We start from the raw sequence: 27,678 nt of genomic DNA, 5'->3' as shown, positions 1-27,678 counted from the left end.
GTTACGCAGAGAGTCGGAAACCGACGCTGAGAGCGTCAAATAGGAGGCCCCTTCAAACACCTGCTGATTTGGTTTCGGCGCAACATTTCCAAAGCAACATTCCCAAACTTACAAGACCAATAAACTCCACAATAAAGATCATCACAATGTTACCAGTACTATTCTGTCACTACTTAAGTACAATGTACAAGTTTGTTCGAATAAAATATGACCAAGCCATTCATTGTGATAACATGTCACAACGGTATATACCAAGGATTACGAGTCGATGAGTCGAGAAGAGTCGCTAAAGTATCAACCTATGGACTAGTCACACGAGTAGTCATGGCTAGTCGAGGTTTTTGGTTGGAACACAAGTACCGACTCGTAGACTATTCTCTTGACTAGGCGAGCGACTCTTAATCATATTTATATAACTTAATTTTTCCAGTCTTACAACGATGTTCACTCGGGTAATACCAATATGGCTTCGGCACCGGCCAACTGTCATTGATATTATTTAAAAACAAATCAGGCATCGGAACCCATGTAAAACTAGTTAACCAAAGCTTATTGATACTACATGTTACAAAAACATACCTACAGTTAGGCTTCCTTGTAATACCAGCAGCAACAGGCCTGCAGTAGACGGTAGACCAAAGGATGGTTTAACATCTAAGGATAATTGAATGCCTAGTATGGTGTTTTACAAAAATCTAATCAGATACAGTATCTTAGCAAGTTAAGTAGGATTGGGAGGAGAGGAAGAAATGGATAAGCCACGCTGAGAGCAGCGGCACCTACCCACAGTAACTACAGCGCATGATCTGAGGCCTAGAGCATTAGTGACTATGTTTGGCCTCGGCTTTGGCATATTTGAACTAACAACAACTAGCAAGCATGAGATTCTTGAGACCATAAATATTTCTAATATTTCCAACATGTTCACAAAGTGCAGAATCAACTAAAACGCATACGCATCAGTGCCCAATTAAATCTAAAAATTACCATAAGACCAAAGATAGAACCAACCAAACTGAACCCAAATTCTGCAATTTTCCACTCAAATATATATGACCCAAATTAAACTAGAAAGGAACAAACTGACATCTCAAGTCTATCTACTTCACTAACACCTCAATACTATGTACATGAAAGTACTGGGGCACTTGAATACCGTACAAAAAAAGATAGAAGGCATACCGCTCTGCATCAAAACTCCTCAATACTTTCAGAATTATCTTACTTGGCAGGTAAGGAGTCCCTTCTGTGTCATAGAAGTTCATGCCAACAACATTCCCCTTAAAATCAACAAGGGGCCCTCCAATTCCAGCCTATAGCAGAAAAACAAAGTGACGCTTGGCAATTGTTAGTTTGTTACACAGGAAAAGGTGATGTTCGTAGTATGCCTGCTGATGTATTTACTTATCCATATGAAACTAATTATTTCCATGATTCAAAAAAGAGAAATTAAGTAATGAACGAAAAGTACCTTGGTGATTTTACATGAGGAGATCTTAAGCTCTTCGCAACCAAAATTGCATTTTTTGCCGGTCACTGACCCCTCTGTAGCCATACTATTGCCTGATTTGAAGACACGGCCAAGAGCTAATACCTCAGTTTGTGGTGCATCAACCAACATTGCTGGACGATTACAGCGAAACGGGAAGCTGATAACAGCGAAATTGTAGTAGAAATCATATTTTTCTAATTTCCCTTCAATGCACTCCTCACTTGGAAGACACACTCTAATCTGCAATGATGAACTGAGACTTAATTAGTGTCTTGATGAACATGTAGTGAGTAAATAACTACTAGTCTAGTACTGTACTACAAACCTCTAAGTTATCAAAAATCTTGTCTTCATCACCAGAAGTTCTAACCAAGCTTGCTGAAGTCAGAACTCTTGTGGTGGATGTGGATCCATTGAAGTCTAGACATACACCTGTGCAAGCAAAATGCCTTTTCTTGACTGCAAATGGTAATTTCAATTTTAATCGGCAACCATATAAAACAGAAAATAAGTGGAAAATAACGATGTAATAGTGTAATACCCTTACAATCGCGACTGAATGAAGCGAGTGCAACAACACTTCGAGACATCTTTAAAGCAATTTTTCTAGCAGGTTCACTCAGGATATCTCTGCCAAATTCCTCTTCAAAATGACCTTCCAAACGCATGCGTCCTGGTTAAATAAACATGACTGAACAGTTAAATGAGATGGCAGAGTAGAGAAGTCTATAATGTGATACAAAAGGGAATGATCAGCACCCAGCAGAAGCAATAGCATGCAGCAACTCACCATCAGCATAAGCTGGTAAGGGATAACCATCTTTATTTAAGAGAGCATTTACCATCTTTGTAAATCCTAGTGAGACAAGGTGAAGCAATTCGTGGCAATGTGTAAGCAAAATAAATACAAATGTTACTTCCACAAGATGAAGCAATTCATGACTATGCAAAGTCGTGATCAGCAAAACCAAAAGCATACCATCAGATGGCCAGGGAACTAGAATACGCTTATGCTCATCATCAATGAGCTCTGGTGTAGGTACATCCTCAGTAAATTCTAGAAGATGAAGACATCAATGACTATATGTCAGTAATGATCCAAAGTTAACACTGGATTATGATAACTTGAATGATAGTAAACATCAGAACTGAATGAGTTGATTCACCTTGTGGCTCAGGTTTAGATGATAAAAATTGTTTCTGGTTATTACTTTCACTTCCCCCACTATAACCATTTTGATTGGAGCTACCTATAATAAAGAGATAGAACAGACAGACAGACACTGAGTTCTATGCTGACCTATAAAATAAGTACGCTGGAAAATGATAAATAATAGTATGTTCTCGCATAATTTAGACGCCTTAAAAGATTCACCATTCTTAGCTCACCTTCCCAATGGTGCTTAAAAGCACTGGTAAAATTTTGCCAGCAATGTCGTTGAATTTCATCCCTACTGCATAATGCATACATAATTCATATGATTGATTTTTCATAAACATGTCACATACAATACAAGTATGATCATATGATGTCTAGGTAACATACCGTATCCGAACATCCCTCAAACATTCATCAATCTTACTTCCTTGCAAATATGGAGTTCCTTCCTGATCATGATAGTCATTCATCCCAACAATATTCCCATTGAGATCAACAAGTGGACCACCACTTCCATCCTAGCATAAAAATGAAGTTTGTACATTGGAAAATTTTAAATTTTGAAGCATGCAAAGACTAATGATTCGTAATATATGGGGAGAAACCAACAGCGCACCATAGTAATTTTGCATGTGGACAACATAGACCCTTTGCTGTCAATTTTACTAGGGTCGTCATTCGGTACCCCATGTGTTTGCATTAACTTACCTGACTCGAAACAACGCTTTAGAGCTAACAAATCAGTATGCCGCTGGACTTTCACGCTGTTACTGAAACATACTGTATGAAGATCAGGGGAATATCTAGTGACCACAACAACCATACTGAAAGGCAAATCATAATGTTGTATCCACCCATCAACCACTTGGTTATTTGGAAGGCGTAATTTTATCTGTAATGACATGAAAGATATACAACATGATTACCGATATCAAAAATAAGCAAGCCAAGTGCAGAAAAAATTGCAGCACAAACCTTCAGTCTATAGATGAACCTGCGTTCACGATCTGATGTGCTAACCAAAGCTGAGGAGGTCAGAATACATGTATTACGCAAACTGTTTTCAACAACTATGCCTGTGCTTTCATAATGCAGCTTGTCTCCTACACAAGATCAGTGTTTCAGTTGTTGTCAATTGATGATCAAATATAAACAAGGGAAACTACAGTGAATATAATAGTATAATCACCATCAAATGAAGCAAGCGAGACGATGCTTGCGGAAAACTTTGTAGCAAGTTCTTGACTGAGTTCTTTCCAACAGAGTTTTTGTTTAATGCTCTCTACCGTATCTTTACAACCACTAAAGATGCTGGATACTTCCTTTACACGCTTGCGGTTTTCTTGCTGTTCATTTGAGCCTCTAGCTCTTCGCTTAACTCTTAGCATCTTCACTGCAGAAATTGGGGTCCCCACAAATAAAGATTAAAAAAAATTCTTCACTTCACTTTGAAGGCATTTTCCAAAAACAGCCATATACAGGGATACAATCATACAACGAGTATATAGAAAAAGTAATTCGCACTGTAAGTATATGAGATAACACATAATATGGTCCACTAACATAACAAGATACTTAGGATCTATAACACAAGGACCCGATCTCTTGTTCCTTCCAGTAGCACTAGCACCAGTAGACTATATTAAGCAATTTCCGAGTGATTTTAATTACCGAGATGAACATGACATAAGCGCCAGTATTTTTAACCATATACATTAGAATAAGCTAGCACATCTACCAGATCTGCATATGGAGCAAGAACTAGTGTACAAAAAGAGATGAGTAGCACATATATCGCGACAGGGAAGCTCGCCACCACAGCTTTGTTTTCGATATTGCCCATGGTTTTGCCAAGGTCGCCGAATCCGCAGATCTCGGTGAGGAAGAACTTGGCGAGCAGTCGCGTCAAGATGCTCACCAAAAACTTTAGTGCTTGTCTTCCGGTGCAGGATCTCAACGGACGGGGCTTCGGAGGCCTGCTCTCCCGGATAGATATGCATGCAGCCGGGATAGGGAAGCCAAGAGGGCGGCATAGCAAAAGAAATTTGGGCAAGATTCACAAATAGGAGTGGTCGGTCGAGCAATTTGTTCTATCTCTCCTCGTTATAGCCTAGGATGAGGAGGCACCTAGACCACCGAGCCACCACGCCTAGGAAGAAGACTCTAGAAGCTGGGTACGTGGGTGCATAGAAGTTGTTCGCCGATGTGTCATAGTAGACGAAGTAGCTTTCAGAAGAAAATTAACCACGAGCGTGCAAATAAAAAATAGACTGCAACTCTAGCGACGAGGTTGTGATGGACGAAGACGACGAAGTAGTTGGTGAAGTAGATTCCGGAGATTAAACCCGAGTATTCCGCGTTCATGATCGCGGTGAAAAAGAAGAACCCGTTGGTGTTGACGAAGACCATGCATGAGTGATGGCATAGTTGATGTAAATTGTTGGCGATGATGACCACGAACGTTGAAGGTGTTGACGGCGCAAGGTAGATCAGCTTGGTGTAGACGCGGGGGTGAAGACGTGTAGTAGGATGCAGCTTGGCTTGGACTAGATTTGATCCACAATTCTACAGGCGGCGTAGCAAAAGGAACTTGAGCGAGAGATACAAAGAGGAGTGGTCAGTCGAGCCGATATGTTTTGTCTCTTCTCGGTAGAGCCATACGAGAAGGCACTTAGCCGACCGAGTCACACATGTAGAAATAAAAATCTGGAAGCCGGGTAGGTGTCAAGCATGCACAGATGTACACGCCTACCCAGTTCTCCGAGCAAAAAAATAGTCTTTCACAAAAGACGCGATGTTGGTGCAGTGTATGGTGCGGGCAGTGTGTGACGAGTGGTGCAGTGTGCGTGAATTTTTTCTCTTCTCGTTCAGTTAGTGAAGTTAGAAGATCTACCCTTATAAACCACTCCAACTCTCCTAACTAGCAATGTTGAACAAATTTAGTCACCAAAGTTATCCCGAGCTGTCAGTATAGATGGATTTTGAGATTCCAGAATTTGTAGTCAGAATTAGTAATGCTACATGAACTGCTCACATGGAACTGCAGCCAACATAAATGCAACATAGACGATTGGCTGCTAGACATGGTGCGCTCTCGGATGCCATGCTCCGTAGCAAGCACGGGCAGCAACCAACTGAAACCAAAAGTCCGAAACTCAAATCTGAGAGGGAGGGAGTGAAGAACTGAAGACTGGAGAGATGAAGGCGAGCCGACACGATTACCTGCTGGTCCTTCTCGAGCTAGCCGCCGGGAGGAGAGCTGGGGCGTAGGGGAATCGGCGAAGGCTATCAGGGAAGCGAGCCACGGCGGCGGAGAGGACCGATTCCAGGCGGCGGTGCGGTCGCCCAAGCCGGGAGGTGCTATGCGGCGCGAGTCACCGGCGCCGACTTAAACGATGGCTTCATGGGCCAATTCAAACGAGCCCAATTATAAGGGTTTCGCTCGGTCGTCTATTTCATGTTCTTTTCCGGGTTTTTTTTCTTTTACCCTCAATAAAAAATCCCTCTTTCCGGGTATTTTTTTTAAAACAAGAGTACATGTACATCTTTAGAAATGCACGCACACCCTCTTCTACTAGTAACTTTGAGAGACTGAGATCGAAAAATTAATTTAACGGTCTTAAAATTGACAAAGAATTTTTTTATCTTTATAAGACTTCAAAATGTTAAACATATGGTTTGATTTGGGTTGGACTAGATGTCACTATCCTCATTATCACTCAACCAAATGTTAATTTTCTATTTCTCAAAAAAAAACATGTTAATTTTCCTTTTATTTTACTTTCGCTCCGTTCTATTTCCTTTCTATTATGTTGGTCCGTTACATGCAAGGAAAGATCACAAAATATACTAAAACGGGCCAATAAGTGTGTTCAGTCTTTATTTTATTTTCAGTTTTCGTGTTACCCTCCACGCCATCTTTACATGTGTTGGGAGAATGTTCTAACATATACAGTTTTTATTAGTTTTAAAATAATTATAATACCAAAAATATATGTTTAATCTTCATGTATATCAATAGGAAATATGCATGAATATTTTCGAACCGAGAATACGCTTTCCAATCCTTTATCATACTATTTTTTAAACCACCATGAATATGTTTTATTTTATTTCTTTTGTTAAACATAATATGAACATTCTTTACTTTGGCCTTTTTTTTGAACCCGTGAATTTTCTGAGTACATGAGCACATTTGGATAATGGTCGGGCAAGAAAAATCATGAACTAACAATCCAATCATGAACTATGTTTTTTCTAATCGTTTGGTTTCAGAGGGAGCGTTGTGGAGCTCGCAGTCTGTTACTTTTGTGGGGCATGTCCTTGATTCCATGGTAAAGTCAGCCACGGAGAATGGCATGGATCTAAGTTCTGAGGACTGTGAATGGTGGTTCGAGTACTGGCAACGATGAGAAATTGGCTCTGGTGAGCAGCGGCAACGGCAAGTGGTTCATAGTCCAAACCCAGCAGTATGGTTTTAGTTGGCTGTAACTGGCAATGATCTTGTTCAATATATTGTTTTGTGGGTGTGGATTTTCCCCAGGGTTAAAATATGATCAGGCGATCGACATCAAGCTCGGCAAGTCGGCAGTTTGAGCGGTGTTGATGACGCGTACCGCTATACGCATACATGGCCGGTCCATCCACCAGAAGCTCGCTCGCCTCTAATGTGCCCGTGATCCGGCTATCTTTTTACATAGCTTGTGTAGTTGAGGCATGCAGTACTTATCATGTCATGTGGTACCGGCAGAACTTAGGCCATCTCCAACGGGGTGATCCATCCGGTGTCCATGCGTCTGGATGGGTCATGTTGGCCTAACGCGTAGACGCATATGAAAAAAGGATGGCCGAGCCATCCGAGGCGACCTAAAGCCATCCCAAATATGGGTCTCGTTTGCATGGCCGCGGATGCCGAGCGCTGGCCGCTTGTCCTTCCCTGACCCGCGTGTCATATGGATATAACTTTATTTTTCATTAAAAACAAATCTATTACTTTTTTCTTAATGCTACCTACTACTAGCTTAGCTACCTAGGACTAGACGCCGACTCGCCGCCGCGGCCGTGGATTTCACTCGATGTCGGTGGCTTCTATGCGTGAGGATTCCACTCCAGCTTACCAGCTGGGTGGCCCGGCGGCGGCCGTCCTCCAGCGTTCCTCCGCGGCCGCCCTCCTCCTGTCCGCCCTCGCAGCGAGGGTGCGGGCGCACTCGGCCTCCTCCGGCGTCATGGTCTGCCTCCCACTCAACTCGTGCGTGGCGGCGCGTTCAACAGCGTCCCGGGCCTCCTTGTTCCCCTGCTGGCGAAGCTATCGCTTTTGCCGGCCTAGCTCCGCCTCCACACCCGCCTGGTGGGCGCGCCGGTCGGGCGAGGGTATCTGGAGGTGGCGGCGCGCAGCCTCCTGGGTGATGAGCTCGTTCTTCCGCCCGATGAGGTTGCCTAAATGGCGGCGACCGTCCTGGACGGAGGCCTCGTGCTCCCTGCTCTAGCGCATGAGCTCGGCGAGACGCGCCTCGATGGCGGCGTTGAGCTTCGCCATCTCGCGGTGGTGGACGGCCTCTTCCTCGTCGGTGTCCACGACGGCATCCGCCTCGTCCTCGGCGGCGGGGTCGGGCGCCTCCTCCGTGCCCTCGTACTAGCCGTCGGCGGCCTCCTACATGCCACTCACGTCCCCCTTCATCTGCTCCGCGTCCTCTGCCTCCTTCGCCGCCCCCTCGGCCGCGATGCGATCGCCTCGTCGGCGGCGACCCACCACGCGTCCTGTCGCTCCTCCTCCGCCATCCGTGAGAACCTAGCGTGGGCGGCGAGGGAGAGCTTCGCCCATGTTGTTTGCAGGTTGCGTGGCATGGCGATGGAGGAGGAGAGGGCGTCAGAGAAGGTAGAGGTAGAGATGGAGGTGGAGCGGGTGATCTCAGTGAGGCCGCGCGCACCGTCTTTTATAGCCGGCGGCCTTGGCGGGAAACTTGGGCGCTAGCGCCGCCCTAGTGCCTTTTCACGCGCGCGGGAATCCCGGTGCGCGTGAGAACTTCCCACGCGTTCTCTAGCCAGCCATTGCTGTCCCGTCGAGGCCTACCATGGCGCAAGGCCGCCTAGGGAAGACAAGCCACGTGACGACTATTTGGGTCACTGCGTTGGGCGCAGCGTGCGACACAAACGGACACGCGGACGCGGGACACTGTCCGCGTGTCCTCACGGCTACGCAAACGGTCAAAACCGGACGCGCCCGGTTTGGGTCACAGCGTTGGAGATGCCCTTAGCGTGCAAAGTTGTGTAGAAACTTTTTTTAGGGAGGATAGCATTTCGCCCCCTCCCTAGGGGTGAAATGGATATGATAATTTCCGCACCGAAACCGGCGTCGAGTCCGTTTTAAAGTATCCATAACCGATTTTAAAGAATCCTACGGATCAGGATATCCGAATCCTCCGGATACGATATAGGATATGGTATAGAAAATAGCATGCGGATATAGATTATCTGAAATTTAATTAGGACAATCCGAAAGTTTTAAACCGGATATCAATAGCCAAAGCCAATCTTGCAAGGTTAGTAGTTATTGAGTTACCAAATTCATTTGGCGAGCATGTTTAGCTCTAAATTTCTATCAATGCTTCAGTTGTACCACATTATGTCTTTTTTTTTTTCTTAACTATACAACACTGAAAGTTTAGATCTCTCTCAAGATTTGCAAAAACTATAACTATTTACCGATAAGAGCATGTATCCGACTATTTTTATTTTCGGGCAGAGTCGGCTCTATTTCCGATTCAAATCCGCAGTCCGATATATTCGGATTCGAATCCGAAACCGATCAGTCTCTGCTTCGATCCGAATCCAAGAAAAATATATGGTAGCAAAATCCGATCCGATCGGCCTCCCCCAGGGTCCCGCGATTTTTGGCGAAGCTCCACCACCATATGCCCTTGCCAGTGATCAAGCGCGAGCCAGGTGGAGTATGTACTAGCCTGAACGGTCGACAAGACTGAGAGTGATGGGACTGAACAGCTTATACATACGGTCGTGTATTAATCGTGATGATCAGCTGATCGCTTATCGCAGCTAGCTACTCACATGTTCTACCTGTTCCAGAAGCCCCTATAACCACTGCTGCTGTTCGCAGGCCAGCCCCAAGCTCAGCCTCTCGTATACCATGTTTCTTCCTTTTGAACGATTACTTCTGATGCAGGGCACTCAGGTCTGCCATCAATCAAGAAATCAATAACGTCTTAGGTTTAGCCGATCAAGGAAACACGGCCGATTCACCTGGTCCGGAATAGACTGCACGTGACATAGTTTAAGGGCTTCACTTCTATACTGTGAGATTGCTAGCAAAATCCGATCATCCTGCGATCATCAACTTTACGCATGAGTAGTCGGCAATCATCTAGCACACAAAAAGGTTATGTGATAAGTCATGAGAAAGGTATAGGAGGGATAAGGTGATAAGGTCATGGGCAAGGGTAACGCAATTGCAATCAGCTGCCACTCGTATGCATATTTTCAGAGGATAATATAATCATCTTATCTTGCTATATATATGCAAGCCAGCAGCAAATTCAAATATTAACTCTGTTCCAAAATATAAGCACTTCTTACTTTCTTAGAAAGCTAAAATGTGAATCACTCCAATTCAACCTCTGATAGGTTTGGTAGTTCAATATTCCATTTATTGCCACTAAACATTCTTCTATACTGTTTTTTTATAAAGGAAACATATTAATATCGTGAAGATACATTCTTCTATACTGTATATGTGCTCTGTCCATATCACAAATAGATGTCGTTTTGGAGACGCAAGTCTACATCGGTTTTCATACGGAGAGTAGTAGATCTAGCTACATGTACGTCATTACGTGCGTATGTGAGATCAAAACCTAAACCGGCACAAAGATACAGGGCCTCACACGCGTTAACTCGTGCGACCAATCATGGGATTACACTACACGCCATGATTGCTAAGCGCCTAAGCTGATAAGCATATGCACCATTCACCACAGCCGCACACTTTTGCTCGTATCGTATCATATCAAATCCAGGGCTGGGAGGCGCCCTTGACACCGTGCTTATCCAATCTCCACCATAAATTTGATCACGAGATCAAGATCTAGCTAGTCACGTGATCACATGCCCTTATACATGCTAGGTGTCCTGCGTACACAATCACACAAAATGGTCTATAAATAGCTCACATGGCTCATATAGTTGGCATCTTCATACACACACTCACGAGAGACATCGATATCACTAGCAAGCATCACCAAGCCAAAAACCGTCACCGGACTCTTCAACTCTCCATGGCTCCCAACGGAGAAGCTTCAGTGGCAGTTGCCTCCATGGCGCCATTGTTGACAACTATTATCGGTAACCTTGGCAGTGCTTGGCAGAGGACACCATCGTGGCCCGAGCTCCACGGCAACACTGACGGCCACAAAGAGATGGAGCTACTACCATCCGTTGACTACATCACAGAGGTGGAAGAAGCCGAGTGCGAATGTTGTGGCATGTCGGAGGAGTGCACCCCTGCGTACATCAGCAAGGTGCGCCGCCAGTTCTCAGGGCAGTGGGTGTGCGGGTTGTGTGCCGAGGCCGTGGCAGAGGAGGCTGGCAAGAGGGGTTGCGGACTCGAGGAGGCGCTCGTGGTGCACATGGGCGTGTGCAGGCGGTTCAACGGCTTCGGGAGGACGCACCCGGCGCTCTTCCAGGCCGACGCCATGAAAGGCATCCTGAAGAAGCTCTCAGGCCTTGGATCACCCAAGTCCAACAGCCGTAGAGAGGCGATGGCAGAGAAGGCTGCGCCACCGGCTGCATGAAGGTTGTCACCGTTGGATCATGCGATGATCGATGAACTAGCTAACTAGAGTGTCGGCTGCTACTAATTAAGGTGGTCAATGCTGTTCTCCATTCGCACCTTAACTAGGCTGACCTCTAAAAGAGAGTGTAGCTTAGGCATGGTTTTTTTGCCCTTTCCAAGCTTTTGGTTGTATTGGGTTTCTATGTACAGTATATATCTCCATGCCTTGGGTGTTCAGTGTTTTTATGGGGTTTTGTTTGCCTCTTTTACCTGCATTAAAAGAGTGCTGAGAACCCCAGTCTACCCGAACTTTGGGTGTATATTAATGGAGTACTATCCTTTAAACTATAGTCTACAATGCATTTGTGTATCAGACTATCAGTACGTTTACCAGCAAATGTCCCACGGTTAACAAAATGCGTTTCCAAAAAGAATGGAAGCACAACAACACAACAATAGGAAGGCTCCGGGTTTTTTTTTTTTTTTGAGAAATGAAATAGGTGTGTCTGGTAGCAATAAACAAGAATTGGGTTATATACACTAATGTTGAGTATAGTAAGATAAGGTGATCCTCAAACAAAAGGACGAACTAGAGGGCATATCGTCCAATAATCAGACTGTTAACAAAATACAACTTTGTTCAGTCAAGGATCAAGCTTAACTGAAATGCACAAAGTAATTGCTTCCGTGTATATGACATAAGGTCATTAGTACATAGCATATTAATTCCCTGAAGAACTAGCCAAAAAACAAAACCCATTATTGGAGGGAGCAAAATACATCATTATCCGCTGCATCTATCCCAGAGCGGTTTCTTTCATTATCGAGGCACACTGAGACCGGTCTCTGCAAGGCAGTAGGGAGATCATAAACTTCAGGTTGTCGTGCAGCAAAAGCAACCACATAAATCCTGGAGTACACCAGATGAGGTGCTACTAACAAAACAACAGCAAGGATAAAACTGGCAGCAAATAACTTGATAACTTCTTAATGTGAAACCACAATAGCTATTAATAGCAAGTCTGAACACAAAACCACATAACTATTTAGTTCGGAAGTTTACAACTTTTTGGGTTCATGGCATGGCAAAAGAAAATAAAAATGCTCCATGATCGGACTATCAAATTCGAATTAACCAGCAGACTGGTAGTTACTGTGAACAGGGTTAACAGGAATATAAATAATTCCTGATTGACTGATGTTTTTATGAAGCTCAGTTCAGACAAGCGGAGCATTTTGCACCGATGCACATTTTGGGTCTGATGCAACATGGGTTCCAGTCTTCCAGAGAAGAGAACATTTCTAACAGGCAAAACTTCATTGCAATACATGCACGTGGGAAATAACAATTTGAGAAACAAATTTACAAGAAAGTATTGTACCAATGCTATTGGTCATCCAATGATTACGGCAGTCCAATAGTTGTTAAAAATGCAGCAGAACTAAGATAATAGTGTCCTAGTGAAGTGAGATTTACCGTTTCTACTTTATGGAAAGGTCAACAATAGAATGTTGTATTAAAAAATGTGGTAAACAGTTCAAAAAATCATAAGAAAGGGCACTATATAATTGTGGATTTGTGGTTCCTCCTTTGAGGCTTTGACATGGCTAGCATGACCATGAAGTTGATAATTTGAACTTTTCTAGCAATAAAAGATATAGCAACAACCTAAATGGCCAGCGAATAATAACTTACAGCAAAGCTGCTTCATAGGTTAATATTATATAAATTAAGAATGATTTGGCAACACAGAAATGAAAAATACTGATAATACATTGAACTTCGGTATTCAAAACTGTCTAGCAAGCATCATATAACATTTTCAATCATTTAGGTACCTATAGGGCAGAAACATGTGAACTATTTACTTCACTAATCTTGTTACATTTCAATCCCATATAGTATATGATACTTACCATTTTCTTTCAGGGATTGAATTATGGTATCAGTCCAATGAATGCACAAACCGTATGCATCAAAACAATTCAAACATGCACGGCACAGTCAGGGAAGCAGACAAGTATGTAGAGCATTATAATATTGTTTCCAATTATCATGAGCATTTTCTGTTCAGTATTTGCCTCTATGGCATAAACCTAGATACAACCCCCCACCCACCTCACATAGTCACATCAATGGACAGGAAACGAAAACTAACAGTTTAATCAGCCAATGAATAGCACCAGATGTATCTGAATCTCATGCATTCCCTAAACCAAGCTGAAGCACTCTAGTAAAATGCGTGTAGAGCGTATCAAACTACACATTTATACTGAATAAGCAGACAACTGTGGGCAGTCACGACTCACAGGCAGGAAGCAAAGATTAGATGATATCAGACTCAGACCCCCGGGTAGGAGCTGCAGAGCGTACCCTGCGACACGGCCCGGGCCACCTCCGCGCCCAGCCGCGACGTCAGCCTCGCCGCCGAGATTGCGCTGTGCAGCGGCTGCAGGGACCGCGCCAGCGCGATCTGCCGCCCCAGGGAAGAAGGCCTGCGCCACACAGACCCCAGCTCAAGGCTAGCTTGGAAAACAATCCGCGATGGGAAACGTAGAAGGGGGGTCGGTGGCTTACCTGGGGGCTGAAGCGAGGGAGCGGGGGAGAGCGGCGGCCGGGCTCCGCGCGGCCGCGGGGCGGAGGAAGGCGGCTGCGACGGGGCGGGAGATGGAGCGGAGCCCCGACGCCATGGCCGGCAATGGGGGGAGCTAGGGAGGGGAGGCGAGGGGAAGGGCGAATGTTTTTAGGGTTTTGGACCTTGCGATTTGAGCAACTCGATGTACACGGGCCTTATTGGGCTTTTTCCAACCAGTCGAAATAAAACTACCCAATACACTGAGCCCACAAGCCCACACACGAGGCCCGGCCCGGCCGCACGCAATCACTCTCCTCCGCTTCTAGTTCTAGGCCCTTCGGCATTCTTCTCTCTCCCTTCTTCCTCCGACCGCTTCTTCCAGAACTTCGCGAGAGTCCCGACCCCAAGCCCGGCGATCCCCATGGCCTCCGGCGAGGGCACCGGAGGCTCGAAGGCCGCGGCGGCCGGCGGCGAGGCGGAGATGGAGGTGCAGGAGTCGGAGCTGTGCCTCGACCTCACGAGCTGCCAGCTGCACGATCTGAGCGAGGTGGAGATCCCGTCCACCCTGGAGGAGCTCGACCTCACGGCGAACCGCCTGGCCGCGGTGGACCCCCGCATCGGCCACCTCACCGCCCTCCGCAAGCTCTCCTTCCGCCAGAATCTCCTCGAAGACCACGCCGTTGCGCCCCTCTCCACCTGGGATGCCATCGCCGGGTTACAGGTGATTATTCTAGTATCTGTTTAGAATCCACAGCCTGACGAATATGGAGATGTCCGATCTAATTATATTGTTCTTATCTCTATTGTTAATATGCATGTGTTCGGTTTTGAGTTATTTCTACGATTTCTTTCATAGCATATCAACAAATTCAACACCCAGCAGCGGTCTACAATAAGGAGAGACTTAGGTGTAGGAAGGGAAAGTTGAATACGATATCACATGTTATTTTTTGCACATAGAGTGCAGTTCTTTTAGATAACACCGCTGAGTAAAAGGACAAAAGCAGCAATAGATGTGGTGAAAAATGTGTAACTCTAGTGTGATTGTTCCCATTCCAGACGTTGGTCTTTGTACGCTGCTGCGGAATTACGGAAGTTCTGAGGTGATCGATTCTGTTATGTTCCAGCTTTGGCTAATTACCAATAGTATAACCAGAATATAACTTAAACATGAAATTCGATTCTATGTAAATTAACTTCGCCCGTAGTATAACCAGCATGCTGCCCTGATAAATCTGCTGGTAGAGAAGGTTTTTTTTTTGGAGAGATGGCTAAGGGCTGCCATGATCATAGATGTGACAGTGACACCTGTTTTCAGGTTTACCCTTCAGTGCGCTTCAGATCAACCTGAATTCATTACACGCAGGCTTGAAAATGCAATCTAAGTTTCACTCTTGAGCTTTTTTGCTTTGCTATTCCTCCAATTTTCCGAGAGTTCAGTAATTCATGCCTTCTGACAAAATAATTTTTTGTACAATGTTTTGTCTTTTCCCATACCGCAGAACTGATGAAGTGCTCTGATAATGCCATTTAACATCACTTCCATTTTCAGGAGTTAGTCCTTAGAGATAACAAGCTTACAAAGATCCCTGATGCCAGCATCTTCAAGGGTCTTCTGGTCTTTGATGTTTCTTTCAATGAGATACCGTCCTTAAATGGGTTATCTAAAGTTTCCAGCACAGTGAAAGAACTCTATGTTTCAAAGAATGAAGTTGCCAAGATGGAAGAGCTTGAACATTTCCATGCATTAGAAATGCTTGAACTTGGTAGCAACAGGTTAAGGGTAAGCATGTTGTCGTTCATTCGCACATCACGGTCCATATGCTATAGTGCAAATCTTGGATAGAACCAAGACCGTATTACCCCCCCCCCCGCTCCATGCTCTCAGATGTTCCACTATATTTCAGGTGATGGAAAATCTGGAAACGTTGACAAATCTGCAAGAGTTATGGCTTGGGAGAAACCGAATCCGGACAATTAACTTATGCGGTTTGAAATCAATCAAGAAAATAAGCTTACAAAGTAACAGGCTGACTGCAACGAATGGGTTACAGGTACCATATCGTAACTGCATTAGCTTCCTTGCTTTTTCTGATGTCAGTGCTCCTTGGTAATGTATCTGTTGTTCTTACTCAGGAATGTGTTGCGTTAGAGGAACTGTACCTCAGCCATAATGGAATCCAAAGGATGGAAGGTCTTTCTACCCTGCAGAACCTTCGTGTTTTAGATGTTTCATCTAACAAGCTAACCGCCGTGGAAGATATAGAAACATTAACCAGGTAGCATGACTCTACATTAATGCTTGTTATCAACCTTAGTGCACCAAAATAAGTGTTGGAACAAGATCCAAATATCCCAAGCCATATAAACAGCTTGATAAATTATTTGTTCTGGATCTTCTTTGACTATACTTATATGTTTTTGCAGGTTAGAGGACTTGTGGTTGAATGACAACCAAATACCATCACTGGATGGGATAGAATCTGCTTTGTCTGGTTCACGAGAGACGCTAACAACCATATATCTTGAGAGAAATCCTTGTGTACGTACTTCATACCCATTGTCTTCATTTAGTTATGGCTTGTTATTTTCATAGTCTCATCAATTTCTTCTGAACTTGTTTATTACCATTACATTCTCTTAAGAGTTATTAAGTCCTTTTTAGCGTCATTAGGGAACTATGAAAGTAGTAATCTCCACCCTCTTTTAGCTGAAGTTTGTGCATATTGTTAAACTCAACACGGACCAAGGTAGGGAATTCTGGTGACATCAAAAGTGGACAAACCATTTATAGTTTACTGTATGGTTTCCATTATTGTTCTCTTACTCTTGAGTGAGCTCTCTGGGTGTTCTGCTCTTCCATATTTGCATAGAGTGCCCTTTTATAACCTAAAGGGATGTCATGCTTTTCTTTAACACTAGGAAACATGCCCGTGCGTTGCAACGGGAGATAAAAAAAATGTTGTCCCCAGAGGCGCAAGTAAGTTCTCGTTGGTATGGCGATAACGTGTTGCAGAAACCAGCCAGCTTCAGCATGTTCATAGAGCGCTCCGCGGTCAGAGTCGCTGCCACTGCCTCCGCTACCCTCTCTTCCCGCCAGCCAGGCCACTCCTTGCGTGTCATGTTTGATGTTCGATATAAATTCGGTTTTCATTTCTCGCTAACGAAACAGACTATACAACCTAACCAAAAAACACATGCAATAAGCGAACCAGCAATACCTTTCCACACGTAAAAAAAAGCAGCGCCTTTAGCTGGGCCTCTTCATGCTTATGAACTGGTTGTGCTGGCACGTGCTAACCAAAATACCCACCAGGATGTTATGACCGGCCTGGTCTACCGCCGGAGGGGGCCCATTGGCCCAACCGGCCAAGCTTAGTTAGGGGCTTAGCCCAGTTAGCAGATTAGGGTTTCGCTAGTTCTCTTATATATACTAGTTGTAATAGACTAAATCAATCAAGCAATAATCAGATATCATTATTGCCGACTCCCGCAGGAGTCGGCCTTCCTTGCTCGCGCCGCCCAAGCCCTAGCCGCCGCCGCCGCGAGCCCGCCACGGCGCCCTGCCGCCGGTGCCGCCTTCCTCCCTCTCGCTCTCCGCACTTCCACCCCTACAATCTACGCCCTCGCCTCGGTAGAACCCTAGTTTCTACCAATTTGGTATCAGATTCCATCTTTAAAATAAGCGAGAAATTAAACGGCAAGAAGAGGACTAAAGTAGGCATTGCTCAGGAGCATATTATCAAGAAAGAAATCGATGAAGTCTCGTCAAAGGGCTCCTGGAAGCTTCAATGTTTCGGTTACCCATTCTCCCAGCTGAACTATATTGATCCTTTCAGTGCTCGTGGGACTGAGAATTGCTTCTAACTGCCTGAAATATAAAGGAACGGAGGTTATGACCCCAGACCCTCCCCGTCCCCTACCTGCTCCTCTCACGGTCTCACCCCATGGCTGCACTTTGGCAGCCCCACCCCCATGGCCTCTACTCCCCACTTCCTTCGCGGATCACTCAAATATGTCAATGTAGGCAACGCGCTTTGGCCTCCAAGGAAAATCCAGTACTATATCTCAGTTGCCTCGCAATGCGTTGGCTGGGAGGAGTCTAGAGACGCCGCAGATGCCTAGTCGTCATATCCAGCGCTGGCGGAGGTAGATGTACGCAGCTACCTACATGCAATGGCGAGGCACCCTGCAACCGTGAACAATCAACACGGCAACACTCGAAGTCAGCGGGTCGCCTTCCCTGCTTGACCATCTGGGCCACTGTTGTCATATCCTTGTATACATCTTATTGAGGTCATATCCTTGTATACATCTTATTGAGGCAGATACTTTCTTGTCGGACTCCGCTGGTGTCCTGTTCGGCCGCCTCCTTCCGGATGCTGGATGACCTCAAGATGGACTAGAGGCCACCGGACCTCCCTCCCCACCGCCTCTTTTTCCGGCTGCCGGAGGTCACCATCTCTTGATTGCGGCTTTGAAGGACCAACCGCGGCCGCGTGTTTCTCGGATCTGTCCATTGTTGCCACATTGAGAGATGTCTTGAGATGAAACCTAATTAATTGTTTTTCTCCCTAGATGCGATGCGACAAGACAATTAGGGATGGCCGAGCACATGTATATTGGAGGTCCGGCTTGCCTAGCTCGGTACGTTGTGATTTGAATTGTACTCTGTTGCACAGACATACCAAGGTTGGTGACGTACCGCGTATGTGGCGTGGCGCACCTGAAGTCAAACGTGGGTGCATTTTTGCGCGCTGGGATCGAGTAGTCTCGGTGAGTATGATCGTTGTCATGCCATTTCCTAGCGCTTCGAGGGAGAATTGCTGGGTTGGCCCAATAAATCGTCTTCGCATGGACTCGCGGATGAGCACGACGGGTTCGATCAAATGAAACCATCCACGTGGCGGGTTCAACCGAAGCAAAACATTCACGTACAAAGCCACAGACGGACGACGAAACGCCAACAGACGAAAGAGAAACCTTAGCTCCTTTATTATTAGGTATAGAATTCACTATCTTCCAAGCTTTGAACCACTTGCACTGTGATTCTTAGTGGCGACCGCCGACTGATTCATATTTGGTTTCTCATGGATCTAATGCTACTTATTGTGATAGTTCTATCATTTTTTTTTATCAAGTTTGGTACAATGTGGAAATTTTACAACTAATAATGTAAATAAAAAGATAAAAACTAAGAGTCTAAGATGTCACTGAGTATAAACTTTGTGTACTAGCATTTCTGATACTATTGAGAATGGAGTGTTGACGTGTATAAAGTAGATTGTCTAGCCCTTTTCATCAGTTCGGACTTTTGGTTCAAGTGGCTAGTGCATGAAGCTTAACATGGTATCAGAGCCCCAGGTCTCGAGTTCAAATCCTGGTTTTCCCAATTTATTCCAAAAATTATCTCCTCTCCCCGCAGCCTTTCGCCTCTTTGCCTCTCCTGTCGTGTGGTTCTGGCCTTCCGCTGTCTCTTTGCCATAAGCCAATGAGAGGCTATCATACGAATATAACAAAGTTTTAACACACACCCACAGCGGGGCAAAAGAATAGCTCAAAACACAGCACAGGTGACACACTGACACCCTGCTGCGTCATAGCTAGGGAGCAACTTGCAGTAGCACGGGGAACTAGGAGCTTCTACGACGACATTACTGGGGGAGCTTGAGGGTCTTGAGGGTCTGGAGGGATACATCAACGTTCTTCTTACTTTCTTTTGGGATGCTTCCTAATTGGTGAAGTTACATCACCGCCCTCAACAACACCATTGAGCCTCCGGCTGAACCTCCTAGGCACCGCAGCAGCAGCAGGCTTCTTAGTAGCACGACTTTTTGACTTGGCAGCTTTAGAAATCCCTTCTTCATGCACAGCTGTGTTGGCAGCTTCAGGCATCGCAGCAGCAGCAGCCTTCTTTGTGTTGGCAGCTTCAGCAGCTTCAGAAACGCTACAGGAGGCATCAACATTGCTGCAGGAAGCACCAACTGGCTGCAATGCAATGATCTCTTTTTTAGCAGCCTTCTTTGTGTTGGCAGCTTCAGCAGCTTCAGAAATGCTGCAGGAGTCACCAACATTGCTGCAGGAAGCACCAGCTGGCTGCAATGCAATGATCTCTTCTTCATCAGCCTTCATTGTGCTGGTAGCTTCAGCAGCTTCTTCTTCATTAGCCTTCTTTGTGCTGGTAGCTTCAGCAGCTTCAGAAATGCTGCAGGAGGCACCAACATTGCTCTGCAGGAAGCACCAACCGGCCGCAATGCGGATAATCTAGCTATGCATGCATCAACTTGTGCTTGGTCAACTCCAAAAGATTCGGGATTCTCGCACCGAAGAAAGGATGCGAGCTGCGGACTGGATAACTTCTTGAGACTCAGGCACTCCAGAAGTTACCACGGCAAAAGTCGCCATAGCAGATCTTACATCTTGGGAGTCAACTGCGGACTGGATGCAAAATCTTGATGATTGCGCATAGCAGATCTCCTCTAGAGATTTCAACTTAAAGTTCTCGAAGGAGATCCTGCCATTGTCCTTAGCCTTACAAATAGTATCCATCAAAGTCGCCATATCATACTCATTGAGCCGAGGACGATTCTTGTTTACACTATCCGTCAGTTTCAAATTATCGACAATAAATCCCAGAATTATGATTGGGCAACCAGGCATAGTAAGTGATGCCTTGTTTTTTGCATCCTGCCTCTGCTTCTTCCAAATTTTGATAGAATCCCTGAGATGCTCATACACTATTGTACACATGTCAAATTCCTTGAGGCTTGCTAAATCCCTTGTGTACATCACTGCATGTACGTTTATATTTTGTGAAGTGGTAGGCATTAGAAATCTTGAAAAGAGAATGAGGAAAAAACATTTGACCCTCAAATGTTTGTTCTCCTCTTTTTTCATAAACTTCAATATATTCCCAGTGGCCAACGACGTTTGACCCAATTCAGATCGCAATTGAATAAAGTCCTTATGTTATTGCATATTGTACTTGAGGGGGGCCTTAGGACCTTGGGCAGCATCAAGAGATGATGGATCTCATCTGGTCTGATGTATACAATTACATCATTTTGTAGCTGCACCTTGATCCTATCCTCTTCCAGATCAACTAGCTTCATACACAGATAGGTTTCCTTGCGCTGGCGGATTTGTCCCAACTTTAGGTTTAGGAAAGGTGAGTACCCAAGTTGCTCAACTTCATGTCGGTCTGCTTCATCAAGACTCTCCGCTGCTTCCATAACATCTTGGCCTTAAAGCCAAAGTCAATACACACGCGCTCATCTCTTTCTCCTTGTGCGCCCAACTTCTGACTCTTCATCTCACCACATGATTCAATACGAGAAGTAGAAGACATCTTTTGAATATTAGGAACTGTGCAATGAACCTGCTGTCCTTCCAGCTTTCCTTGACTGCCTTTGTTCTCCTTGGACACTTCCTAATATTCAAAAGATGTTTTCTACTTCTCGTATTGAATCATGTGGTGAGATGAAGAGTCAGAAGTTGGGCGCACAAGGAGAAAGAGATGAACGCGTGTGTATTGACTTTGACTTTAAGGCCCAAGATGTTATGGAAGCAGCGGAGAGTCTTGATGAAGCAGACCGACATGAAGTTGAGCAACTTGGGTACTCACCTTTCCTAAACCTAAAGTTGGGACAAATCAGCCAGTGCAAGAAACCTATCTGTGTATGAAGCTAGTTGATCTGGAAGAGAAGGATAGAATCAAGGTGCAGCTACAAAATGATGTAATTGTATACATCAGATTAGATGAGATCCATCATCTCTTTATGCTGCCTCAAGGTCCTAAGGCCCCCCTCAAGTACAATATGCAACAACATAAGGACTTTATTCAATTGCGATCTGAATTGGGTCAAACGTCGTTGGACACTGGGAATATATTGAAGTTTATGAAAAAAGAGGAGAACAAACATATATTGAAGTTTTTTCCTCATTCTCTTTTCAAGATTTCTAATGCCTACCACTTCACAAAATATAAACGTACATGCAGTGATGTACACAAGGGATTTGGCAAGCCTCAAGGAATTTGACATGTGTACAATAGTGTATGAGCATCTCAGGGATTCTATCAAAATTTGGAAGAAGCAGAGGCAGGATGCAAAAAACAAGGCATCACTTACTATACCTGGTTGCCCAATCATAATTCTGGGATTTATTGTCGATAATTTGAAACTGACGGATAGTGTAAACAAAAATCGTCCTCGGCTCAATGAGTATGATATGGCGACTTTGATGGATACTATTTGTAAGGCTAAGGACAATGGCAGGATCTCCTTCGAGAACTGTAAGTTGAAATCTCTAGAGGAGATGATTCTTTGGTTTTTGGTGTGATTGTCTCTTTTGATGTTAATTCCTGTACATTTATATTTTGCCTTCTCCCCTACTACAGAAATTTGATGAATTTTCCCTGAGATTGTCAATATTTAGAGCTTTTGCTAAACTGAGTCCTTATTTTGTGTGCCTTTTTTTTTGCAGGCAAAAGCTCCAAACTATTCATCCATATTGAAGAAAATATTTCCAAATCTTGAGCAAATTGATTCGGATATGCTAACATGAAGCAATCTGGCTCACTTGGCAGATTGTTAATGGTAGTTAAATTATCAGGTGCGGTGCTTATATAGGAGGAATTTGTCAGCATTCGGCAGTCATCCAGTTCAGAACAGAAAATCTAAGCTCTTGGTCAAGCAATGCTGCATTTTTGTACTAGTTATCTGGGGGAAATATCAGATGATATCACACTTCACATGATACCATGTTACCACATCTCAAAATTCGAAGTTTCAAGTGTCTATTTTTTTGAAAACAAATGTGAGCGTTCACAAGATGTGTGTTTACGGAAAACCAAAAAGACAAATCGAAATGGGAACAGTGTCTTTTGTGCTTTGCATTTTTGTGTAACCATTCATGTTGGACTTGTCTTTTGGTTTCTCTTTATACATGTTGAATTTGGTTCTAAAAATTATAGGAACTGTAGACACATGTCGTGAACGTTCACATATGATTTTTGAAACTTAGATACTTCGAATTTTTTGGGAATTGATAGCATGGTATCATGTGAAGTGTGGTATCAGGTGATACGTCCCCAGTTATCTGAATGGATCATTACAAGCTTATCATTGCCAACTTTACTCTAGAGGTGCATCGTGAAGTTGAATTCATTCCTTGCTGAGATCTATCAAAACTAAATGATACGGTCAAAATATTCTTTGGTCTATGGTCAATGACCCATGCTCATGCTGCATTGCTATCTCAAGACGATATATTTGTTTCCATTTTCTTTGACTGTAGGGCTTGTTCCTATATAGTAAACCTAAGTTTATGGAAGCCAGCATTTTTTAACTTCAGACATTACTTGGACTAGTTGGGCTGCTGCATCTTATAAAGGAAGTAAGGTTTCTTCCCAATTTTTTCGTTCAACTTAAACTTGCCCCTGATTTTGAGTCGATATTACAAGCAGTGCCACCGTGAAACTGAAAAACGGTTCGCTGGTTCTTATGTTGCATCGCGCTGGTTCGCTAGCTCCTATTTAGTGGAAAATATAAAGGGCTATGTCAATCCGACCCGGACGTTTGGAACCCGGCTACGCGCGAGGTCGAAATCATACGCGTCCAGGTTGTTATGTGATTAGCATGTAATATAGCGTTTAGTTAATACCCTGTCTTTACTTTTACTTATTTTATTGGATACGCAATAAATACATACCGGTCTCGTATGTATGTGCAGTGGTTACATTGCAAATTAAGTACAAGGTGCACCGGCCAGTAATTTCAATGAGCATGCATGCTGGCCGACTCCCCCCCCCCCCCCCACCTCTTTCATTAATACCGATTATTTGTAAACAAACATATAATTAGCACATGTAAACTTCAAGGAATTATTTTAATTAACATTATTTTAGATCGAACCGTTCAACAAAAGTAAATAAAATGGCTATTAAATAAATTGGGAATCTAAATTATCAAAGTGGTAACAACTGAAAAAAGAAAACCAAAAGAAATTGTCACCAACATGTAGATTAAGGTAAGGAGAAGTAGAAACAACCAAAAAAGGATTTTGTAGTATGCAGAAAATGGACGTTGCAACTATGACAATTAACAAATGGTAGACATAGTCAAAATGATTAATTTTAAACACAAATTCTTAAATAATTATTTTATCAATAGCGCAGATAGAAAAAAAAACAGGTCAACAATTTTGTACTAGTGGTGCAAAAAGTCAAAAAGATTAGTTTGGACTAATGCAAAATGAACATTTTTGTACTAATGGCGCAGCGGGTGAAAACTGTGATTTTGTTTTGTACTAACAGACTAATTATAACTCTGATTAGTTAAACTGAGACCAAATGAAAATGAAACGACCAAAAAATTGTTGCTAATCTAAAGATTAAATGAATATGCGCTGCTTCCCCACAATGGGATCCATTGATTTTTCAAAGTTCATGAAGCACTTGCTAATCTGCTGCCAGTAATCAGATGCCGCACTTGCTAATGGGCTGCTAGCTAATCAGATACGAGCAGTATGCCACAGATCCAGGTATGAGAACATTACACGGAAACATCGTGAGAAAGAAAAGGTATTGGACGTTGGAGGGGTTGCAGGCGGACACATCCTGATTGAGAGGAGAAACAGACTAAAAACAAATGCAGAATCTCCATGTACCAGGTAGCTCGCGTTCCCGTGGCCGCAGCCGCGCCAGCGGCCGGCGTTTATCGAGCCGGGACCGGTCGCCCGGCGTTCCAGCGTCTGCGCCCGGTGTTCCCACTGCCGGCGGTCCTTGAGCTCACACCTCCACCCCTTCGTCCGTGTCTTGGCGCTCAGCTAGATTGGGAGCCTGCGCCCGTCGATCCCCTCGATCTAGTGGCCGCGACGATGGTGGAAAGCTACACCAACGGAGGGAGCGTTAGGAATGGCGCGCGGAGGGGAAGTTGAACGAGTAGCGGCGCGAGCGTGGGCACGAGGGCCGGGGGCAGCGTCTTCTGCGCGACAAGTCGCAAGTGCGGGTCTAGCGCCGCGCGTGCCGCGCTGTCGAATGCGCACCCGCCGAACACCACCTTGACGGCCGATGCGCCCCGGCGTCGGCCTCCGCCACCAGAGCTAGCTTGGCCAACAATCCCTCCTCCAACCCGAACAAGCCCCCAACACCGGCATTGCTGCTGTGGTGCGGCATCACCGTAGGAGGAACAAGGGCGCGCGGGGCCGGTGAGCTCGAGGGCGCGTGGGGGGCAACCTGCTGAGGATGACGAGGAGGAAGAGGGAGGGGATGCGGCGTGTGGCGATCGAGGAGGAAGCGGTGGGAAGGAAGGAGTAAAGAAGGACTGACAGAGAAATTAATGTGAATACACATCGGTGACCAAAGCATACATATCGTATACGGGATGGAAATACACACGTTGCCGCTCTCTGATTGGCTGGTTTTCATCCTCGCGCGTTGCCGGGTTCCGATTGGGGTTTTCGTATGTCAATCGGCCTATTGTCATGTAAACATGTCGATCGGGCCATCTGTCATGTACATCGCCCCATTAATTTCATCGTTCATCCATGTCGCTCATCAAAATTTCGCGTTGGCCGGTTGCTCAATAGTCCCACCTCGGCCCTTTGGACTCGGTCCCAGCGGTTTATATAGTTCAGAATATGCCAGATCGACAAGCCAATGAGCATCACCGTTTAATACATTGACCCAAGCCACCGGAAGGAGAGAGATGAGCCCCGCCTCCATATGTAAACGGGTGAGCTAATTGAAACTAGAAAATCCTTGGCATGTGCATGCCAGGACTTTGCACGGCTGTAATTGAAGAAAGAAGAATCTGAGATTGCCCTTTCGAGGCAGTAGTCTGGGATGGCGGGGGAGGCCGACGGCGGCGGGAGGAATGGCGAATGTGTTCTGTGGAGCGGAGCGGAGAGAGAGGGCGTGGCGCGAGGCGAGCGAGCAGGGTCGCTCTCGAGTGAGAGGAAGAGGAAGAGAGACTGGGAGGTGGGAGGAATGGAAAGAAAAAGAAAGAAGCGGAGTGGGGCGGGGGGGGGGGGCGACTAGGGGTGATGGCGTGTATTTCACACGTTCGTTCGGGAACCCCAAGAGGAAGGTATGATGCGCACAGCAGCAAGTTTTCCCTCAGAAAGAAACCAAGGTTTATCGAACCAGGAGGAGCCAAGAAGCACGTTGAAGGTTGATGGCGGCGGGATGTAGTGCGGCGCAACACCAGGGATTCCGGCGCCAACGTGGAACCTGCACAACACAACCAAAGTACTTTGTCCCAACGAAACAGCTGAGGTTGTCAATCTCACCGGCTTGCTGTAACAAATGATTAACCGTATTGTGTGGAAGATGATTGTTTGCAGAGAAAACGATAAAACAAGTATTGCAGCAGATTTGTATTTCAGTATTAAAGAATGGACCGGGGTCCACAGTTCACTAGAGGTGTCTCTCCCATAAGATAAAAGCATGTTGGGTGAACAAATTACAGTCGGGCAATTGACAAATAGAGAGGGCATAACAATGCACATACATGTCATGATAAGTATAGTGAGATTTAATTGGGCATTACGACAAAGTACATAGACCGCCATCCAACCGCATCTATGCCTAAAAAGTCCACCTTCAGGTCATCATCCGAACCCCTTCCAGTATTAAGTTGCAAAGCAACGAGACAATTGCATTAAGTATGGTGCGTAATGTAATCAACAACTACATCCTCGGACATAGCGCCAATGTTTTATCCCTAGTGGCAACAGCACAACACAACCTTAGAACTTTCTCGTCATCGTCCCGGTGTCAATGCGGCATGAACCCACTATCGAGCATAAATACTCCCTCTTGGAGTTAAAAGCAAAAACTTGGCCAGAGCCTCTACTAGTAACAGAGAGCATGCAAGATCATAAACAACACATATGTAATAACTTGATAATTAACATAACATGGTATTCTCTATCCATCGAATCCCGACAAACACAACATAGAGTATTACGGATAGATGATCTTGATCATGTTAGGCAGCTCACAAGATCCAACAATGAAGCACAATGAGGAGAAGACAACCATCTAGCTACCGCTATGGACCCATAGTCCAGGGGTGAACTACTCACTCATCACTCCGGAGGCGACCATGGCGGTGTAGAGTCCTCCGGGAGATGAATCCCCTCTCCGGCAGGGTGCCGGAGGAGATCTCCGTAATCCCCCGAGATGGGATCGGCGGCGGCGGCGTCTCGTAAGGTTTTCCGTATCGTGGTTTTTCGCATCGGGGATTTCGCGACGGAGGCTTTAAGTAGGCGGAAGGGCGAGTCGGGGGCCGACGAGGGGCACACACCACAGGGCGGCGCGGGCCCCCTTGGCCGCGCCGCCTTGTGGTTTGGCCACCTCGTGGCCCCACTTCGTATGCTCTTCGGTCTTCTGGAAGGTTCGTGGCGAAATAGGCCCCCGGGTCTTCGTTTCGTCCAATTCCGAGAATATTTCGTTACTAGGATTTCTGAAACCAAAAACAGCAGAAAACAGCAACTGGCACTTCGGCATCTTGTTAATAGGTTAGTTCCAGAAAATGCACGAATATGATCCCTACATGATGAGGACATCCCTACCTCACTACTACCTCCGTCATTACAAGAAGATGATCCTGCTGTGAAGATCAAGTCCAATGAAGTCAGGATTGGACCAATGACACGAGCT

The 27,678-nt window shown here is 45.1% G+C and overlaps 4 protein-coding genes across 4 annotated transcripts; 2 read left to right on the top strand and 2 right to left on the bottom strand.

Moving 5' to 3' along the window:
• Positions 1–398: 398 nt before the first annotated feature.
• LOC124689969 lies at positions 399–4,039 on the bottom strand. The gene is made up of 14 exons (XM_047223420.1): positions 3,841–4,039; positions 3,627–3,754; positions 3,268–3,543; positions 3,039–3,169; positions 2,882–2,946; positions 2,659–2,742; positions 2,472–2,549; positions 2,283–2,348; positions 2,034–2,165; positions 1,818–1,951; positions 1,472–1,732; positions 1,183–1,313; positions 580–618; positions 399–483 (listed from the first exon to the last, which is right to left on the bottom strand). The coding sequence occupies exons 1-14, from the start codon at positions 4,037–4,039 to the stop codon at positions 399–401; spliced, it is 1,809 nt and encodes a 602-aa protein (XP_047079376.1).
• A 6,841-nt stretch (positions 4,040–10,880) lies between these two features.
• On the top strand, positions 10,881–11,709 carry LOC124686903. The gene has a single exon (XM_047220782.1). The coding sequence runs from the start codon at positions 10,940–10,942 to the stop codon at positions 11,453–11,455; it is 516 nt and encodes a 171-aa protein (XP_047076738.1). The 5' UTR covers positions 10,881–10,939; the 3' UTR covers positions 11,456–11,709.
• Positions 11,710–12,022: 313 nt separating this feature from the next.
• On the bottom strand, positions 12,023–14,127 carry LOC124686902. Its single transcript, XM_047220781.1, has 3 exons — positions 14,015–14,127; positions 13,811–13,932; positions 12,023–12,282 (listed from the first exon to the last, which is right to left on the bottom strand). The coding sequence occupies exons 1-3, from the start codon at positions 14,125–14,127 to the stop codon at positions 12,257–12,259; spliced, it is 261 nt and encodes an 86-aa protein (XP_047076737.1). The 3' UTR covers positions 12,023–12,256.
• A 333-nt stretch (positions 14,128–14,460) lies between these two features.
• On the top strand, positions 14,461–22,908 carry LOC124692078 (protein phosphatase 1 regulatory inhibitor subunit PPP1R7 homolog). The gene is made up of 6 exons (XM_047225378.1): positions 14,461–14,733; positions 15,565–15,795; positions 15,920–16,066; positions 16,149–16,291; positions 16,440–16,554; positions 22,497–22,908. The coding sequence occupies exons 1-6, from the start codon at positions 14,494–14,496 to the stop codon at positions 22,575–22,577; spliced, it is 957 nt and encodes a 318-aa protein (XP_047081334.1). The 5' UTR covers positions 14,461–14,493; the 3' UTR covers positions 22,578–22,908.
• Positions 22,909–27,678: the final 4,770 nt, after the last annotated feature.

This window comes from Lolium rigidum, chromosome 2 (assembly GCF_022539505.1).
Source record: "Lolium rigidum isolate FL_2022 chromosome 2, APGP_CSIRO_Lrig_0.1, whole genome shotgun sequence".
NCBI classification, from domain to species: Eukaryota; Viridiplantae; Streptophyta; class Magnoliopsida; order Poales; family Poaceae; genus Lolium; species Lolium rigidum.
The sequence above is the reverse complement of the archived record's forward strand: the minus strand, read 5'-3'. Positions and strand labels throughout refer to the sequence as shown.

Bases quoted from the DNA above. Each gene is read 5' to 3' on its own strand.
- LOC124689969 (XM_047223420.1), bottom strand. From the start codon at position 4,039: ATGCTAAGAGTTAAGCGAAGAGCTAGAGGCTCAAATGAACAGCAAGAA. The intron at 3,170-3,267 runs GTGCGCTGTTGG...TTTTTATGCTAG, and splicing joins CCACATGCAAAATTACTATG to GATGGAAGTGGTGGTCCACT. The intron at 484-579 runs GTATGTTTTTGT...TATCAATGACAG, and splicing joins ACAAGGAAGCCTAACTGTAG to TTGGCCGGTGCCGAAGCCAT.
- LOC124686903 (XM_047220782.1), top strand. From the start codon at position 10,940: ATGGCTCCCAACGGAGAAGCTTCAGTGGCAGTTGCCTCCATGGCGCCA.
- LOC124686902 (XM_047220781.1), bottom strand. From the start codon at position 14,127: ATGGCGTCGGGGCTCCGCTCCATCTCCCGCCCCGTCGCAGCCGCCTTC. The intron at 13,933-14,014 runs GTAAGCCACCGA...TGTGTGGCGCAG, and splicing joins TCCCTCGCTTCAGCCCCCAG to GCCTTCTTCCCTGGGGCGGC. The intron at 12,283-13,810 runs GTACGCTCTGCA...ACTGCCTTGCAG, and splicing joins GGCCCGGGCCGTGTCGCAGG to AGACCGGTCTCAGTGTGCCT.
- LOC124692078 (XM_047225378.1), top strand. From the start codon at position 14,494: ATGGAGGTGCAGGAGTCGGAGCTGTGCCTCGACCTCACGAGCTGCCAG. The intron at 16,292-16,439 runs GTAGCATGACTC...ATGTTTTTGCAG, and splicing joins GATATAGAAACATTAACCAG to GTTAGAGGACTTGTGGTTGA. The intron at 16,555-22,496 runs GTACGTACTTCA...TTTTTTTTGCAG, and splicing joins ATCTTGAGAGAAATCCTTGT to GCAAAAGCTCCAAACTATTC.